At 46.1% G+C, this 20,134-nt stretch overlaps 1 protein-coding gene and 1 long non-coding RNA gene across 3 annotated transcripts in view; one reads left to right on the forward strand and one right to left on the reverse strand.

Moving 5' to 3' along the window:
• abcg4a (ATP-binding cassette, sub-family G (WHITE), member 4a) overlaps nt 1-8,270 on the forward strand; it is a 164,418-nt gene extending 156,148 nt beyond the window's left edge. For both annotated transcript variants that reach the window (XM_072486505.1, XM_072486506.1), the window contains exon 15: nt 2,672-8,270. In XM_072486505.1, coding sequence (XP_072342606.1) covers nt 2,672-2,897 — 226 coding nt within the window. In that variant the 3' untranslated portion in view covers nt 2,898-8,270. The remainder of the gene's footprint in view (nt 1-2,671) is intronic.
• On the reverse strand, nt 2,600-20,099 carry LOC140398168 (uncharacterized). Its single transcript, XR_011937429.1, has 2 exons — nt 19,980-20,099; nt 2,600-3,317 (listed from the first exon to the last, which is right to left on the reverse strand). It is a non-coding gene; the product is annotated as an uncharacterized lncRNA (long non-coding RNA).
• Between the last annotated feature and the right edge of the window lie 35 nt (nt 20,100-20,134).

The following is a 20,134-nucleotide window of genomic DNA, read 5'->3' on the forward strand; positions in this document are numbered from 1 at the left end:
TATGAGTGATGTTGGTTCTTTTCTGGGCCTGAGACTGGGGCTATGTTGGGTTATGTGATATATATGTAACACCCTTTTAGAATTTGGGTTCTCGGGTATTTTCGTTGTACGTTACTTTTTTTTTAAGGGTGGGTGTAAAGAATCCATGATTGGTTCCTGTATGGGTGCAGATAGATCTGGTATCCAAGGACAGGAGGTGCAGTGTGTTATTGGCGCTGCTGGAGTTGAGGGTGATATATATTGGTGCGCGCCGGACATGGCGACCAGAGTTTATCCTGAACTCTCGTGGCAACTGCGAGCAATTGCTGTGTGGGACGGTGTGCACCATTTTACCATGTTTTCATGGCCTTAACCTGTTTCCCCTAGTTCCCTGGTGGGGATTATTGAGGCATCAAGTTACGTCTAATAATTGCATTGAGCTAGTTATACCTCTGTTCTCCTGTTCCCTCTGTAGTCATGTATGCGGAGTCATTTTTTTGCTTGCTGTGCTGAATGATTCTTCTGATTTTGTTGTGGTTTTCTCAAAATGTAAAACCTCAAGAAATATACTTTTTAAAAAAAATTATATTTCCAATTCTGACCCATTGGTTCCATTCAGCTTAACCAACACAATTTAGGGGAACTGAGTCCATCTTCATGTTTTGCCCAGTTAGTTGCTAGTCTGCCCTTGGTAAACAGGAACACTTCTGATTCTAGAGTATGGATTCGCTCAGACACGTGCAAAATGGACTATTAATCTGGAATATTGCAACAGCAATGCAGATGCAGGAAATATGGACTAAAAAGACGAAATGCTGGAAGTACTCAAAGTCAGCTTCTGAGTAGAGAGAGAAACAGAGTTATAAATCTCAGGTTGATGGTGCTTCGATAAACACCACCAACACTCTCATGCTAGCTGATCTACATTGCCTCTTTGTCTGCCATACCTCCATTTTAAAATGCTCAATGCTGTTTTCAAATCCTTCCATGGCTTTCTTATCTGAAACTTCCTGCATTCCCAACAAACCTTCAGGATCCCTGAGCTCTTCCGATTCTGACATCTCACAAAACTCCAATTTTAATCTCTCCACCTGCAATTTCAGCTGTCTTGGCGCTAAGTGCTGGAATTCTCTCCTTAAACCCTTCCACCTTATGGTAGAGATCTCTACCCCTCTCTATTCCTTTAAGACACTCCTTCTGTTGCCTTTTTTACCTGCTATAAATATGGCAATCAATAAGGTTGCCCTTATTTCTTTAGATATCTATATTATATTGCTCAGCGTCGCCAGGTATAAAATGATACCGCCACAAGGTTCAACCGGGTATCGATCAAAGAGCCAAACAACCAGTTAGTTAGTTCAAGATCAATGGTACTTTATTTACGCACAAGATTAACTTACACATGCAACATAAACACTAGTAGTTAAACTACACCTAACAACTATGACAACCTGGACTTAACTTCAGGCACCCGGCTTAGGTCAGAGGAACAGTGGCCTTTGTTCGAATCTGGATCTACTGGGTCTGGAGAAGTAACTGCTGTTCAGCTGGGCTCATCCGTCTGGTAGCGGGCGTTGAACTTGAACTTGCTTCTGGAGGTGCTACAATTGGAGATGGACGTTGCCGGAGCACCAGGTCCAAGAGAGGCCGAACGCATGTCGGTCTCTCTCTTTATCCTTGGGGAGTTTCGTGCTCTTTTGGGCGGTCCTTATGTTTGGACCCCTTTAATTGGGTAGTTCTCGATCACTGTATTCGATTTGAACCTAAAAGGGGCGGGTGCCTTGATGGCTGGGCGTGTCCTAAGCAGTCATTGACCCTGTTGTTTATGCTTCCTGAGTACAGGGAGTGGCGCCGAAATGTCTGGGATTGTATCGGTTACCTGAGTATCAATCCTTTGTCTTACGGAGATGGGCCATTAAAATGCTAAGCGGTTGAGGGTTGGGGGTTGCTCACAAATATACATTCAGGCTCTGTGCCTGCCTGAATCTTACATTGTCCACATTTCCCTTTGGGCTTTGCGAACGTCCATGTTTCTTGTTGTAAGTGGCCATCCCAGATGGCTACACTTCAAACCTACCTCTTTTTATCATGTTTGAAGTCATCTGCCCTGATGTCTCTTTCTATGACTCAAGAGCTCAAGAGTCAAGTTTTGATTGATAATGTCCCTGTGAAGGGCCTTGTGATGATTTGTTATGTTAAAGGTGCAGCATAAATACAAGTTGTTGTTGTGATCGGGGTGGAACCCCTCCAGCCCTTTCGAAACCGAAGGATGCTGACGGCAACTGTATTGATCCCAACTGCTGGGCCTGCTGAGTTACATTGAATTACATTAATCCCACAGAACAAAAGCATGCCAATTGGTCACCTGGTATATGCCACTGTTAATATTCTACTTCAGATTCTCCTCTTTACCTAACCCTGTCAGCATATCCTTTCTCCCTCATCTCCGAATCTCGATTCCTCTGAGTTGACATTGACTTTAATCAATAAGATCAGTAAGGGTGTAAGATCAGAATGCCTTATGCCTTGAGATCTGATGGTGGGGCAAGGTGCTGTCTGGATAATGTAGAGCTTAAGGCTTTCTAATTTTGGTGCGATCAAGGACGTAACATAAACAAGATACATTTGCAATAGCAATTTATTTCAAAAGAGTAACAATGCTGTTTGCTTGTCCTTTTTCTCGCTGAAACAGGTATGGCTTCGAGGGTGTCATCTTGTCAATATATGGACTGGAGAGAAAAAATCTGACCTGCAATACTGAGTTTTGTCCTTTTAAGGAACCAAAGAAAGTTCTGCAAGAGTTGGATGTGCAGGACGGCAAGCTTTATGTGGATTTCATCGTCCTCGGTATTTTTTTCATTATTTTGCGTCTCTTGGCCTACCTCGTCCTGCGATACAAAGTCAAGTCCGAGAGATAGAGAAACGACTGCATTGCAGGTGAATATTCTTGCAGCATTCAGTCACGTCGTCTGTGGGAAGGATTCACTCTGCTGAGCTTTTGTTTAAGGATGCGGCCTGTTAATTGGGCCCGCAGTGAACTAGGCCTCAAAGCCTGAACAGCTAAGACTCCAAAGGTCGCGGCGGCTTGTGATGAACCTGTGGGTTTAATGATTTCATTTTTGTCGCTCCAGTTACTTTAGCAAATTTTGATTAATTCTTGTCCATCTGGAAAACAGTTTGTCAGAGAAAACAACCTTTTTGGAGCCACAATGAATCAATTCTGTCTGGGTCTTCCGCACAGTCAAAATTCCAGAATGTTTCACCTCCTGAGTACGTGTTCGAAGAAGCCCTATTGATGAATTGTTGATCTTGTGCTACTCTTAAGTACATCGTTTTTTCTAAAAAAAACAAATGAAATTTTGATTTTTGAACAGGACTGTAAATAAGCACAGTTTTTGTAGGGCAATGTATGCTTTATCTCTCACCTGGAGCATGTTAGCTTATAGCACGTCTTGTCAAATTATAATAATTGTAAGTTTTTAAAAAACTTAAGCAAGGCTTTACGAACCAGGCTTTAACTGTTATAATAGCAGGCATTGTGAAAAGTCTATTATTAGTTTCTGAAATTTCAAAAATATATTTAAAAACAAGTACAGTCTTGAAAATGTTAACCATTTAGAGTAGCTGGAGTATAATTCATTTTTACAGAATTTTGTACTGCTCTTAATTTTCTTATGTTTGGTATCTGGAGATTCCCTTCCTTCATTATTTCAACAAAGGGTCTGAATTATTCAAGTTTTCCTCCTCCCCCACATCCGATCATAACTTCCAGACGTTTGGACCATTCTGGTCCGTGACTGAACCCCTGCTCCATTTGTATAGCTGTGTCGAACAAATGCACCAATTTTTATATTCATCACAGCGGATATGATCTCAAACTGTGCAATTCCTTTTAAAAGCTAAATATTTTGTCAAATGTTTGATTTCTTTTTAAAAATCTGATACTTCTGAGGTTTTATTTTTTTTAAATCACTTTTCACCTAATATTTTGTTGGTGTTGCAGACTACCCACCAAATTGTGATGTGGTCGCTTCCCCCGCCAGTGTCACAATCTTTATTCTCCATGAGTTCATTATATAAAGACCTGAGGTATCCTTTGTATCCAACACGTGGTGGTGATCACGAGTAGAATGTTGGCTTTTGAACCAGCTGCGTGAAAATTTCTAAAGTGTATCCCAAAAGCTATAAGTCCTATTTTTTTCAGGTGCAGTTCTTTTTCTCTCTACGTTTCTCTGTATTTAACATTGCACAAGTATTAATGAGTTGTTGAGGCTTTTTTCTTCCAATTAAATCATCACAAAACAAGTTCATGAGCACCAGTGCCCAACTGATATGCCCTTGTGTTCTCACCCGACTTTGGGTTTGGCAAAATGACTAACCTATTGTTGTCAGTGACACAAGTCGTATGTGAAGCATCTGCAGGTCCTTGTGGTGCATTCTTGTTTATCCCATCTATTGAGTAAAGAGTTGAGCCTTTACGTGCTAATTAGAAGATGGGTTTCATGGCGTCCGCCCTCCTTCTTTAGTCTCACTGTGACAGGAATAGTAATCAGTATCTCACTTGGGGCATGTGGGTTCAAAATATTCCCACTTCGAACCTGTTCCAGTAATCATAACGTGACATCTCCACGAAGCATGAAAATTCAAGGCGATGACCCGACCTCGTATTGTACAGAATAACTTCTTATAGAAATATCATTGTGAAGCTCTATGTAAGACAGCGCTGCAGTATTTCAGTCAATGACCTATTGAACCTTTGATCTCATCGGCATAGCAGATTGTCATGTGTGGGAGACTGTTTGCTTGTATAGTTTTATAGTTTTAACTTTGGTACACTTGAGTTTAGTTTCCCAATCAAAGGCTCATACAGTTCATATTGGATAGCCCACAGTCACAGTTTCTGTCATGCCTACCTGAGACTTCACAGTGCTTTAGGGACAATAAAGTACTTTTGAAGGATGGATACTTTCGCAGTGTAGCAAAACCCATTTTGGTCACTCACTTTCAGTCTGTTTTTTGTCGACAAATATTTTTATTGCCAGATTCAATTCTCCAGTTATTCCTCCTCTTCATCTTTTTTCTTTTGCCTTCAGTCACTTACCTTAAATGTGAAATTCCCCCCATCTGGGTCTGACATATAATTTTAGGTCAGAGGGTTTCGTAGCTATCAAATGTCCTCTCCCCCAAAGTGAAATATGAGCCAGTTTAACTTTAATTTGATGATGCTCTTTTCAATCCCCAAAAAGTATCCATTTGGCGGCACGGTGGTGCAGTGGTTAGCACTGCTGCCTCACAGCGCTGAGGACCCAGGTTCGATCCTGGCCTCGGGTCACTGTCCGTGTGGAGTCTGCACATTCTACCCGTGTCTGCGTGGGTCTCACCCCAACAACTCAAAGATCTGTAGGGTAGGTGAATTGTGAACGTTAAATTGCCCCTTAATTAGGAAAAAAAAAAGAATTGGGTACTCTAAATTTACATTAAAGAAACAAGTCCACACTCCATGATACTCCATCCATCACATGGGTGATGAACAATGAATTGCACAAAGACTAAAGTTGGGTACAACTGTGGCTTTATTACAGTCAGATGCGTGGCCTCCTGACTGGAGATCATGCATATTTATACAGTTCTCCGTGGGCGGAGCCAGCCGGCAGGAGCTACCGGCGAACCTGTAGTGCAGGTCCTACCTTACATCTCCTATTACAGTGGTTCACCACAACGGGTGGTTTTTCTGAGGTGCTTAAGGAGGATGGGAATTCTATCTATTTCTTTCTCCTCTGAGATTAATTCTTGTGCACCATAAGTTTCAACAGCAAGGCAGAAAACCAAAGAAAGGTCAGTGGACAAGGGAAGGTGAGCTTGAACATCCGACCACTTCAAGCATCTTGCTCAGCCACAGTTTGGTGAGGACAAAGATTGGGGCTTTTGGTGGGAAAACATAGTCCATCCAGTCTAACATTCAGTCTTGAAACTTCTCCGCCCCACCACTGAGACCTGTGCTTCAAGCTCTTTTAAAATAACTTTTAAAATATATCTGCAGAACGTAAGTTCAGAGGAATTTGAATGTGACATAAAACATTTAAGTGCTCTTCAGGAACCTAGGGGGTTTAAAATATAACTGTGCGAGCCTGGCCCGAGGGAGGCTATCTCTATGTACTCACAGAAGCAATGCAATTGTAAGATTTAACTGCCATATATGTGTATATAAGAGCTAAACAGTCTGCAACGATGTCAAAGAATTCAGCACCTTCACAAGACCAATTTGTATTATACAGCTCACTTGAAAGCTAACGCTATAGATTTCTGATACCAGTCTTTCATAGCAACATTTGAATTAGCTCTTTGTCGTCAATAAAGTTGGGGGCCTCAATCATCAGGACAGTCCTTGGGCGGCACGGTGGTCAGCACTGCTGCCTCACGGCGCTGAGGATCCGGGTTCGATCCCAGCCCCGGGTCACTTGTCCGTGTGGGGTTTGCACATCTCCCTGTGCTTGCGTGGGTCACACCCCCACAACCCAAAGATATGCAGGGTAGGTGGATTGGCCAAGTTAAATTGCCCCTAATTTGGGTACTGTAAACTTATTTTAAAAAATCAAGACAATCCTTCTCTAAAACTCACAAAGTTAAAAGAAATTAAAATCTGCAAATGCAGGAAATCAGAACGGCAAGCAGTCTACATTTAATTCCAAGTTGCTTAATCCGTGTTATCTGGTAATTCAAATGAAAGTGGTTCAATAAAAACAAAACGTTTTGCGCTGTTTTATTAAAAATGCTTAATTCAAATAACCGGGCAATTTCATTTTTTTAATCAAGCAAAATACTACTTGGAATTAACCAGAATAAGTTCAATGTGCCAGGCAGGCTATTCTGAGCCAGATTGGTTAAAATACAGATGGGTACCATTGGGGTCATTGATGAAGTGTCAAACTGACAACCTTTGGTTTACAGTTCAGTGTCAATCATCCTGCTTTGTTTAAAGAATTAGGAAAGAGTTGAACAATTTTTTTCTGCTCAGAACTTACTGCTGGTTTAGCAGGTAGTACGATCGATGCTCTGTCTCAGCAGCTTAGATGAATTACTGAAGCCAACACTGGGAGAATTCGTGGGCACTCTCACCTCCCACAGCTTCAAGTCTTGTTGCACCTCTTAGGAAAAACGTTTTTGGTTTTGCTTCCGACCACCCGTGCTCTACAACAGGCTCTTGAAGTAGAAAAACTAAGAGGTTTAGCAGTAAAGCTCTGATGAGTCAACACCTTTGGGAGATGGAAAAGGGCAGAAAACCTGCGAAGCACCAACTCGGCCCTTCTGGTTGAATTGGGAATGGTCACAAGGCCAGAACTTTGACCAGAGGCCAATCCCTGTGGACTCGCTCGGTCACTGCGGATACACGGCACGGCCAGTGTCGAGTTAATGTTAGGAATGCGATTCAGGATCACAATGTGACAATAAAGATTATTATTATTAAGTGTGGGCAACTCTCTAAGTGAATCTGTAGCTGCAAGACATTGGATTAGCAAGTAACTGTAGGAGATAGGGTAAACATTCTGAAAGGATCAGATCAAAAAGGCTGAAAGTCCTACATCCGAGCTTGTTTTAATCAATTGGTATTTGTATTCACTGCACTTACACGGTCGACTGATCGTGGTTTGCACATTCATTTAAAGGAAAAGTTCAGTTCTGCACCTATGATGGCGTTTGTCTCAGTACAATCATTCTGAAATTCCAACTTATTCCATGACATTCAGCCAGCGTTCCTGCCCTTTATCGGTACCCATTGACTAGAAAATGCCCATGTTAGGTTTGTGACAATTAGCCAGTAATGGCATTGGGCAGGGATGTGATGCTGTCCACAGTTGGATAGTTGGCTGAAACTCACTGGGCTCACGTGGCTATTTTGGTTAGCTGGGGGGCGTTGGAACCCAGGTGATTATATGACAGAAAAATCAGTGTTTTCTGGAGAAAGCACTATACAAAAATATACTGAAGGGATTTGAGGCGTGCATACTCTGAGAATGTTTTATCTTTGTGAATTAACCAAAATTATTTTTCTTTCCATGGCTTATTCTGTTTACATTGCACGTGCTAAAGACTTGACTGTCAGGCTGATTTTTAAGCAGAATTAAAGTCAACACACGGGTCACATATTAATAATGTTTATGCAAATCAAAGATGTGATGTCCAAAATTGCTAATGAATATTTATACGAGTGACTTTTGTTCTACTGAATGTTACTTTCTGTAAAAAGTTTCTGTTACCATATATTACTAATAAAATGACTATTTATATCCTGATCTTTGATCTCTATAATGCTGAGGACTTGCGGCCCACTCACCAGCCTAGGTTGTCCATCACTGCTGTGGTGTTTTTTGTGATGCTAAATTCAGGCTGGTTGGCGTACTGTTCACAAAGACCACAAAATAGCTTTAACTTGAACAAAGCTATAAATTTATTAACACTACTAATTTGGATTTGACACGTACTTCTAAATAATACACAGTTGATAATACTCTACACTATAATAAACTATGATCTGCTCTTACACTATCTTTCCTTCAGTCTATGCTCTAGCTAACTCCTTCACTTCTCTCCCCCACAAAGCTTAGCATCAATGTCTTATATACTTGTAACTCTAGCTCCCACTAGTGGCTGATCTAGACACTTCATTAACCCTTGCAGTTCTAATATTTATGATAATATCACAAGTCTGTGCCCTTACTTGCACCGAGCCCCGTTCCCATATCACCTCTGTGCTTGAACTAAATTGTCTCCTAATTAAGCAAGTCCTCAATTTTAAAATTCTTATCCTAGTTTTCAAATTCCCTCCATGGCCTCAGATCTCTGTAATCCCCAGCACGCTCTGAAATAATCTGCTCCACCATTGGTTGTCACGCCTTCAGTTGCATAGGCCCCTAGTTCTGGAATTCCCTCCCCAAACCTACCTCTTGTCCTTTAAGATGCTCCTTAATAATTATATCCCTGACCAAGGTGCCGGCCAATGCAGCTCAGGTTCAAATTTAGCTTTGTGAGACACCATGCAACGTTTTATTATATTAAAGGCGCTATATAAATACAAGGTTTGTTGTACCCACACATAATTCTGAAGACTTCCCAAGTTCGATTTTGCACGGCAAGTTTAATTCTTTATTTTTAAAATAAATTTAGAGTACCCGATTCTTCTTTTCCCCCCAATTAAGGGACAATTTAGCGCGGCCAATCCACTTACCCTGCACATCTTTAGGTTGTGGGGGTGAGACCCACGCAAACCTGGGAAGAATGTACAAACTCCACAAGGACACTGACCCGAGGCCAGAATTGAACCCAGATCCTCAGCACCGTGAGGCAGCAGTGCTAAACACTGCGTCACCGTGCCACCCCAAGTTGAATTCTTTGGAAGCTGCTGACTCAGGCATGGATATCGGACAATGAGGCCATGCTACTATCGAATTCAACTGACCTTTCTTCCATTCTTTAAGTTTCAATCTAGGCTGAGAGTGAAGAACGCTATTCTTCCAGCTGACCCCCAACCCTGATGCTCGTTGGGGTGTTTCATGTAATGTTGGCCGGAACTCTCCAACTGTTGGGATTCTCTTTTCCCGCTGGTAGCGCGCCCCAGCTTGCGGGTGTCCGGGTTGTCATGATATTCAGGTAAACATCATAGCACATACATACATACATACTGATGGACAGATCAACGGACCAATCAACACACACAACACGTCAGCCAATCACAGGCAAGGGCATACACAGTGCAAAACAGGGAACACGACACTTCCTGGGCACTCGAGCAGGAGACGGCTCAGGGCACAGAGCTCATTACAAGCCACTCAGACATCCACCATGTGCTGAGTGCCACTACACGATAGAATTAGGAATAGGTCCACAGAATCAAGGGTCATGATCGAACCTCAGTAAACAGTTTACCAGTGTAAATAGATGTCTGAAATAAAACTGCGTTGTACCATTCGCAACCGTGTTGGTTCGTCTGTGTAGCAACACTTCACGGGTGGCCTCCATGGGAAATCCCGCTGACAAGCGACGGGAAGAGAGGAACCCGCCGCCAGCGAACGGCACGCCGCCGAGAAAAGCGCGACTGGGGAGGCCGGAAAATCCCGCCTGTTATCTTCTTTGAACTCTTTCATCTATTTGTTATGAAAATATTGGAAAATGGGAGAAGGAGGTTGTTTAACTGGATGGGGCAGTTGGAAGGGAGAGAGCTCACATGCTCTGGAACAACATTCAACCAAAGTTTGCAACCCAATGTGGAGGTAGTAGTCGAGAGGGGAGCTAGGGTGGCCAACTATGATGGAATGTATTCCTGGAGGTTTCCTCACATGACTTGTCCCCCGCGTTACAGCCATTAGTCGGCCAATGCAACCATCTTAGTGACGCACTGCATCCCACTCCCAAGTGGAAAGCAAAAGACCCTTTACCCAATTGGATAATATCCTCCGGGCAGCCAAACGCCATTTTACCAACCATTTTCAATATTTTTATAACGGGAAATGTCGAAGAAAATGACAAAAACAAAAATGTTTCAATGCTTTGATGATTTTTCACCAGCGTTGCACAGGACAGTGTCCTGGGAGTTTGTTGATCCTCAATCCCTGGAGGGTGGGCACACTGAAGAACTCATTCCTGAATCCAGGGCTATTGTTAGGTGAATTGTCGTAGCAGCCTCCCCAAACAGGCGCCGGAATGTGGCGACTAGGGGCTTTTCACAGTAACGTCATTTGAAGCCTACTTGTGACAATAAGTGATTTTCATTTTTTGTTTCATTTTCAGAGACCAGCCAGCTCCTCCTAGGCTGGAGACAGGGCTAGGGAGAGAAATCATGGCCCCCTGTGCCCCTGTTTCTGGGCCCCTCTTACCCCCTCCCACCCAGGATTAAACAGGTTGCTGATTCACTGGGGAATTGTGGCGTAGGCAAAATCACCGGATTTGTCACCCAGAGACTTAGGGTGATGGGGGAACGTGGGTTTAAATATCACCATGGCAGCTAATGGAGTTTACATTCAATTAATAAAGATCTGGGGCTGGATTCTCCGCTCACGACGGCGAAATCGCGTTCGGCAATGGGGCGGAGAACCGTTTTCGCGCACAAAATCGGCAGCGGCGCCTGTTCTTCAATTCTCCGCCCTCCGAAAATCGGCGTACGCCGAGTATCCACCGCCTCAGGCCATTGCCTGAGGCCCGCGCCGCGATGCTCCGTTGCCGACCGGCCGAATTCCCGACGCCGTGGTTCTAACATGGTTCCACTACCCGTGATCCTCGTCTGGCGGCTGCGGAATCAGTCCGGGGCCGCCACAGTCGGGAGAGGGCCGATCGCCGGGCGGGGGGGCTTCATTCGAGGCTGGGGGCAATGTGGGGCACTGTTTTGCCGGTTCAGGTCCGCGGGCTGAGTCCGCCACGGAGCACGGCGCGGCCGCGGCAGGCCGCCGCTGTGTGCATGCGCGGCCTCTGACCAGGAAGTGCTGGGGGCCGTATCGGCAGCTGGAGCTGCGAGCTCCACGATGCTGCCTGCTAGCCCCCAGCAAAATGGGGAATCTGTGGCCTTTTGACGCCAGTTTTCCAGGCATAAAAGACCTCAGTTTTCCTGACGGCATGGGGACATAGTCCCAAAAACAGAGAATCCAGCCTCTGAAATATGAAGTTTGTCTAGTAACGGTGACCATGTGACATTCATTGATCCTTGTAAAAGTCCATCAAGTTTATTAATGCCCTTTAGGGAAGGAAATCTGCTGTCCTTACCCGGTCTGGCCTACATGTGACTCCAGACCCACAGCAATGTGGGTGACTCTGAACTGCCCTCTGAAATGGCTGAGTGAGTCACGCAGTTCAAGGGCTATTGGGGTGGGGACGCCTTTCCAGTGACGCCCACATGGAAGAATTCTCGCTCTCGGCCTGGCAATTTCACAGAAGGCCTGCTCACAGTAAACTTCCATAAGAAGAAAAATAGAGGGCCACAGGCCAAGCCTGCTGGGAAGGGACTGGTTACAGCGAATTAAACTAAATTGGCTGGAAATCTTTAAAATTTCAAACAGCGTTTTTCAAGATGTCCTCTGAAGGTACCAGGGCGTGTTCCACGGTGAGTTAGGCAAGATCATGGGCGTGAAGGCCAATATTTATACCAATCATCACCCTACCCCTACCCCCTCCCCCTCCCATCCTCATCCCTACCCCTCCCCAACCATCCCCCCCTCCTCCCTACCCCGCCTCCCCTCCTCCCTATCCTTCCCTCTCCCTTCCCCCCTCCTTTCCCCTACCCCCCTCCCTTCCTCCACCCCCCTCCCTTTCCCCTTCACCTCCCTTCCCTTCCCCACTTCCCCCTTCCCCTCCCCCCTCACCCATTCCCCCCACCTCCATACCCCTACCCCTTCCCACTCCTCCCTACCCGCCCCCCCATCCCCTCCCCCCTCACCCATTCCGCCCACCTCCATACCCCTACCCCTTCCCCCTCCTCCCTACCCGCCCCCCCTACCTTCCCCCCTTCCCCTCCCCCTTTCCCCTCCGCCCCTTCCTTCCCACATTCGCCCCACCCCAACCCCTCCCCCTCCTCCCTATCCCTCCCCCTCCCTCCCCCGCTCCCCTCCTCCCCCTCCTCCCTACCCCTCCCCTTCTCCCTACCGCTCGCCCCCTCCTCCCTACCCCTACCCCTCCCCCTTCTCCTGGCACTTGGTGCACCGAGAAACAACACTATTGAACACCCACATGGGTAGGTGCAGGGCCTCAGTGGGGACTGCCCCGACATGGCTGAAATGGTGTCCCGATCTCTCGTCCGTCCCCCCCCTCCCCAAAATCCCAACTCCCTGATAAGGGGGTCCTCAGCCCTTCCCTGTCCCATTTCCCATCATGGGAAAAATGCCAGCTTGGTACTACCAGCTTGACACTATGCCAGTGTTCCACCCGGCCCAGAGGGCAGGCACCTGTGTGCCTCTCATTCCCTGGGAGCTCCCCACCAGTGCCATGCCATCTGGTCTCCATTTGTGGAGACTGAGGCACGATCAATTGGACAAAGACGATTGAATCCAACTGAGGCTTTATTGCTATCAGATGTGTGGCCTCCCACAGCAGCTGGCGAAATGGCTGCTGGCTGGAGGACATGCATATTTATACAGGCAGGGACCACCGGCAAACCTGTAGTACAGGTCCTACCGTACATCACCTAATACAGGTGCAACAGTGGTTTACCACAGAGGCCAGCAGTGAACAACGCTCACCCGAGGTCTCCAAGGCCAGAGGGTTAGCTCCAACACCTTGGGTAGGTCGATGGTGGGTGTGCACATTAGTCTCACTCCAATGTGCAGATTTGCTAAAAAGTAAAGTGATCTCGCCACAATGGACGATATTCAGATCATAACATCTAGCGAGATCGCGTTAGATCTCACAAGGCGTGGCGAGCAGGGTAGATCCCAGAAGAGGGATCACCTCACTCTGCTCCCATTCGGGCAAGATGCGGCCAGCAGATCACGCCCTAAATATATTTAATGTACGTTGAATATCCCCCCCCCCCATGTATATATCCACATGTATCACTACTTCAGGAACACGGTGCCACTTTGAAAGTCAATATAGAACATAGAACTGTACAGCACAGAACAGGCCCTTCAGCCCTCGATGTTGTGCTGACCATTGTCCGAAACCAAGATCAAGCTATCCTACTCCCTGTCATTCTGGTGTGCTCCATGTGCCTATCCAATAACCGCTTGAAAGTTCCTAAAGTCCGACTCCACTATCACAGCAGGCAGTCCATTCCATACTCTAATCACTCTCTGAATAAAGAACCTACCTCGGACATCCCTCCTATATCTCCCACCCTGCATCTTATAGTTATGCCCCCTTGTAACAGCTACATCCACCCGAGGAAATAGTCTCTGAACGTCCACTCTATCTATCCCCCTCATTATCTTATAAACCTCTATTAAGTCGCCTCTCATCCTCCACCGCTCCAAAGAGAAAAGCCCTAGCTCCCTCAACCTTTCCTCATAAGACCTACCCTGCAAACCAGGTAAATCTCCTTTGCACCCTTTCCAATGCTTCCACATCCTTCCTGTAATGAGGTGACCAGAACTGCACACAATACTCCAAATGTGGTCTCACCAGGGTCATGTATAGTTGCAGCATAACCCCGTGGCTCTTAAACTCAAGCCCCCTGTTAATAAACACTAACACACTATAAGCCTTCTTCACGACTCTATCCACTTGAGTGGCAACCTTCAGAGGTCTGTGGACATGAACCCCAAGATCTCTCTGTTCCTCCACATTCCTCAGAACCTTGCCGTTGACCCTGTAATCCACATTCAAATGTTTTCTAGCAAAATGAATCACCTCGCATTTATCAGGGTTAAACTCCATCTGCCAGTTTTCAGCACAGCTCTGCATCCTACAACAGCCCTCCACCTCATCCACTACTCCACCAATCTTGGTGTTGTCAGCAAATGTATTGACCCACCCTTCAGCCGCCACCTCCAGGTCATTGATAAAATCACAAATAGCAGAGGACCCAGCACTGATCCCTGTGGTACACCGCTGGTAACTGGTCTCCAGTCTGAAATGTTTTCATTCACCACCACCCTCTCTGTCTTCTATGTGATAGCCAGTTACTCATCCAATTGTCCAAATCTCCCTCTAACCCACACCTCCTTACTTTCTTCATGAGCCGACCATGGGGAACCTTATCAAACGCCTTACTAAAATCCATGTATACAACATCAACTGCTCTACCTTCATCTACACACTTAGTTACCTCCTCAAAGAATTCAATCAAATTTGTGAGGCAAGACCTACCCTTCACAAATCCGTGTTGACTATCCCGGATTAAGCTGCATCTTTCCAAATGGTCATAAATCCTATCCTTCAGGACCTTTTCCATTATCTTACCGACCACCGAAGTAAAACTAACTGGCCTATAATTACCAGGGTCATTCCTATTCCTTTTCTTGAACAGAGGAATAACATTCGCCACTGTCCAATCCTCTGGCACTATCCCCGTGGACAGCGAGGACCCAAAGATCAAAGCCAAAGGCTCTGCAATTTCATCCCTTACCTCCCAAAGAATCCTTGGATATATCCCATCTGGCCCAGTCAACTTGTTGACCCTCAGGTTTTTCAAAATTGCTAATACATCCTTCCTCAGAACATCTACCTCCTCCAGCCTACCCGCCTGAATCACACTCTCATCCTCAAAAACATGACCCCTCTCCTTTGTGAACACTGAAGAAGAAAAGTATTCATTCAACGCCTCTCCTATTTCTTCTGACTCCATGCACAAATTCCCACTACTGTCCTTGACCGGTGCCCTACACTCACTCTGGTCATTTTTAAATTTCTCATATAAGAGTAAAAAGCCTTGGGGTTTTTCTTGATCCGACCCGCCAAGGACTTCTCATGCCCCCTCCTAAGCTCTTTTTTCAGCTCATTCCTTGCTACCTTGTAACCCTCAAGCGACCCTACTGAACCTTGTTTTCTCATCCTTACATACTCTTCCTTTTTCCTCTTGACAAGACATTCAACCTATTTTGTGAACCATGGTTCCCTCACACGGCCATTTCCTCCCTCCCTGACAGGGACATGCCGATCAAGGACTCGCAGTATTTGTTCCTTGAACAAGCTCCACTTTTCATTTGTGCCTATCCCTGACAGTTTCTGTTCCCATCTTATGCTCCCCAATTTTTGCCTAATCTCATCATAATGACCCCTCCCCCAATTATAAACCTTGCCCTGCCGTATGGCCCTATCCCTCTCCATTGCAATAGTGAAAGACACCGAATTGTGGTCACTATCTCCAAAGTGCTCTCCCACAACCAAATCTAACACTTGGCCCGGTTCATTACCCAGTACCAAATCCAATGTGGCCCCACCTCTTGTCGGCCTATCCACATATTGTGTCAGGAAACCCTCCTGCACACTCTGTACAAAAACTGCCCCATCCAAACTGTTCGACCTATACAGGTTCCAATCAATATTTGGAAAGTTAAAGTCACCCATGACAACTACCCTGAGACCTCCACACCTATCCATAATCTGTTTTGCAATTTTTTTCCTCCACATCTCTATTACTATTTGGGGGTCGATAGAAAACTCCTAACAATCTGACCGCTCCTTTCCTATTTCTAACTTCGGCCCATATTACCTCAGTAGGCAGATCCCCTTCAAACTGCCTTTCTGCAGCCGTTAAACTATCCTTGATTAACAATGCTACTCCCCCACCTCTTTTACCACCTTCCCTACTCTTACTGAAACATCTATACCCCAGAGCTTCCAACAACTATTCCTGTCCCTGTTCTACCCATGTTTCCGTAATGGCCACAACATCGTAATCCCAAGTACCAACCCACGCTCCAAATTCACCTACCTTATTCCGGATGCTCCTTGCATTGAAGTAGACACACTTCAACCCACCTTTCTGCCTGCCGGTACACTCCTGCGACCTTGATACCCTCCTCAGTACCTCACTACTCTTAACACTGGCTTCTGGACGACAGCTTGTTTTCCCAGCCCCCTGACAAATTAGTTTAACCCCCCCCCCCCCCCCCCGAAGAGCCGTAGCAAATTTCCCTCCCAGGAAATATATTAATGTCTTCAAGTACCCAGTTGATAATGCTTCTGATTGCATCCGGTTCATTTCCCAATTTGAAACATGCACAAAATGGTTCATTAAACCAGGGACGATTGATGTCTAGGCTCCGTTCTAGGCATCACATGTTAAGAAATAGAGATTGGTTTTGAAGGGAGTGCAGTCCAGATTGACTGAATTGATATCTGGACTCCCAAGGGTTCAATTATGAGTAGAGATTAAACAAACTAGTATTGTGCTCCCTGGAATTTAGATGGTTAAGCGATGATTTGATTAAGTTTTCAGGATATTAAGGGGAAACCGGTCGATCCCAGCCTTCAATGTATTCAACGATGGAGAGTGTTCGATTGTGCAACGTAGCTGAGGAAAATATGTCGGTGGAATTAGAAGCGGTGCAGAAGGGGACTCATGAGTTGGGACATCAGCTCAGACCAGTTGGGTCCAATGGTGTAAGTAAGTAAAGTCACCTTAGTCCCAGGTGACCATAGGCTGTTTTTTTTCCCTTTCTGAGGGGGGAGAGCTGACTGGTGGTGATTTAACCTGAGGATCACCACACCCCAGGAGAGGGGCAAAGTTAAGAAGACGGGGCCTTCATGAACCTCAGCCGACACAGGAATTGAACCCACGCCGTTGGCCTCACTTTGCATCACGAACCAGCCCTCCAACCAACTGAGCTCACCCGGCCCTGGTTATGTAATTCAGTTTTTTTATTTAAGAAGTGGAAACCTAGCTTTCTCTTTGAGGAAAGATTAAATGCAGTCATTCAAATTAAAAGTAGAATGTTATTTCAGATTGTCCTATTTTGGTTGCATTTTAGCAGTTGGCCCCAGCTAATATCCATTGAAACAGCCAGGTTCTGTACTGCAGAAGGATTTCTAATGTTTGGAGGTGATGTTAGGGAGGGGAATGGATTACGAGGCGCTCAATGATGCAATTCACGTACAGAAAACATCGAGCGAATGCCCAGAACAGAAAAATGTATTTGCTGTTGTCAACAATCCTGACACGTCGGGAGGTTATACAGAGGACAGTGACAGATGCATGCCCCAGGGTGGGGTTCGGGACCTCGATGACTGCACTGACCGTTCAGGCGACACTGGTACAAGTACAGAGATGGGTGATCCTGAATCTCCTGGAGACATCAAAGGTGATGCAATAGTCCTATCATGTGACAGACCTCAGAGCACAATTGAAGATGACGCCAGTACTTCTGTGGAACCTGATGGTACAGAGGCACGTCTACACAAGGAATCCTCATCTCATTCTGTTGCCACGCCAGGATGCCTACTTTCTGCAGGTACAGTATGTTATGGTGACCAATATCAGAAATGATCTTTTTCTCCATCTTTCCTATTGGGAGGGTCTGTTCCAAGCGGCGGTAGAATAGTCCAAGAATCGTAGAATAGTCCAGCACAGAAGGGAGCCATTCGGCCCATCAAGTATTTATCCAATTGCTTTGTTGAAGGCTGCTACTGAATATGTATCCCCCAACCATATCAATGTTTCCAAACCCTTACCACTCGTCGTGTGAGGGAAAAGAATGCCCTCGTCACCTCCTGGTTCTTTTGTCAATCACCTCCAATCTGGGCCCTCTGGTTTACGACTCTTCAGCCACTGGAATCAGTTCCTCTTCTTTTTACACTCTCTAAACATTCATGGTTTTAAAGACCTCTATCCAATCCCCTCTTGGCATTGTTCTCTGCTCCAAAGAGAGCGGCCCCAGCTCCTTCTGTCTACTTGTGCAACTCCAGCCCCTCGTCCCTGGCACCATGGATCTCGTTCCGAACCACTCCCAAGCCTTCACGTCCTACCTCGGGTTCGATTCCCAGAATTGGACACAGTGCACCGACTCGCTTGGAAACTATAGCTGGGTCCTAAGTATTTTGCATAGGATTTAGCTGAAACCGGTGGCTTCTAAACAAAGCAGACACTGGGTGGTAACTTTAAAATCTACATTAATTGCAAATGCCAGGATATCAGAAATAAAAGCAGAAAATGTGAGAAATATCAGCTTCGGCAGTGAGAGAGGCCTTGCCGGAAACATTAGTCCTCTTCGCTCTGCAGTTGTTCACTTGCTTCTTTAGTTTGTGGTACTCTGCACCCAATCTAAATGCATTCAGATGGTTGAAGCTTGTTAGTCAGGCCATGGCGACGGAATTGCTGTATTTTATTAGAACATCCAGACTGATCTCAATACCCTGGTGAGTCTCTGATGCCCAAAATCCCCATAATAGCACAGTGGTTAGCACTGTTGCTTCACAGCGCCAGGGTCCCAGGTTCGATTCCCGGCTTGGGTCACTGTGTGGAGTCTGCACGTTCTCCCCGTGCCTGCGTGGATTTCCTCCGGGTGCTCCGGTTTCCTCCCACAAGTCCCGAAAGGCATGCTGCTGGGTGAATTGGGCATTCTGAATTCTCCCTCCGTGTACCCGAACAGCCGCAGGAATGTGGTGACTAGGGGATTTCCCCAGTAACTTCACTGCAGTGTTAATGTAAGCCTACTTGTGACAATAAAGATTATTATAATCAATGTTGGGTTTAATTTGAAAGGTGTACGGTTGACCTATTACAAAAGGTAAAATATTAAATTGCAAATCATCAGGAACAATCGTTTACATAGTTCTAAACGTGCTAGTGTTTTAACGAATTGCTGAAGTGCACAGCAGGTCAATCTATATCTAAAAAGCAAATTAATATTTTGACTGATGCCCGCAATTGCTAAAGGCTGTTACCTCATTGGCTAACCTACTTATTGGCTTCCAGAGGCTGGTTGGCGTACTGAATACTTTCCAGCAGTCTGCGTTCTCTCTCTTGTCTCTCTCCAGTAAATCTCTCTCTCTGTCTCTCTCTCTCTTTGTCTCTCTCCAGTAAATCTCTCTCTCTCTGTCTATGTGTCTCTCTGCCTGTCTCTCTGCCTGTTTCTCTCTCTGTCTCTCTCTGTGTGTCTCTCTCTCAGTCGCTCTTCAGTAAATCTCTCTCTCCACCTCTCTCTGTGTCTGTCTGTCTGTCTGTCTCTCTCTCTCTCTCTCTCTCTCTCTGTCTCTCTGTCTCTCTCTTGGTCTGTCTCTCCCTCTGTGCCTCTCTCGCTGTCTCTCTCTGGGGGGGGGGGGGTGCAGCAAGTGGGGCAGAGCAGAGCAGGAGCACACTGGGGGGGGGGGTACAGCAAGTGGGGCAGAGCAGAGCAGGAGTACACTGGGGGGGTGGGTGCAGCAAGAGGGGCAGAGCAGAGCAGGAGTACACTGGTGGGGGGGGGTACAGCAAGTGGGGCAGAGCAGAGCAGGAGTACACTGGTGGGGGGGGGGGGGGTACAGCAAGTGGGGCAGAGCAGAGCAGGAGTACACTGGTGGGGGGGGGGGGGGTGCAGCAAGTGGGGCAGAGCAGGAGCACCCTGGCTCACTCACTGCCACCTGGCTCAATCTCGCTCTCTCACCTTTCTGCATTCGACCAAACCTGCCCGCTAGCCGGGGGGCGAGCTGCGGACCGGGGAGGAAATGACAGCAGCAGCATTACTGCCAAGGCTGAGGAGATCCTGTGGGAACAACACACAGAATAGCACAAACCCTTTTTTTATTGGCCTGCAACATA

The sequence above is a fragment of the Scyliorhinus torazame genome, chromosome 21 (assembly GCF_047496885.1).
Source record: "Scyliorhinus torazame isolate Kashiwa2021f chromosome 21, sScyTor2.1, whole genome shotgun sequence".
NCBI lineage: Eukaryota > Metazoa > Chordata > Chondrichthyes > Carcharhiniformes > Scyliorhinidae > Scyliorhinus > Scyliorhinus torazame.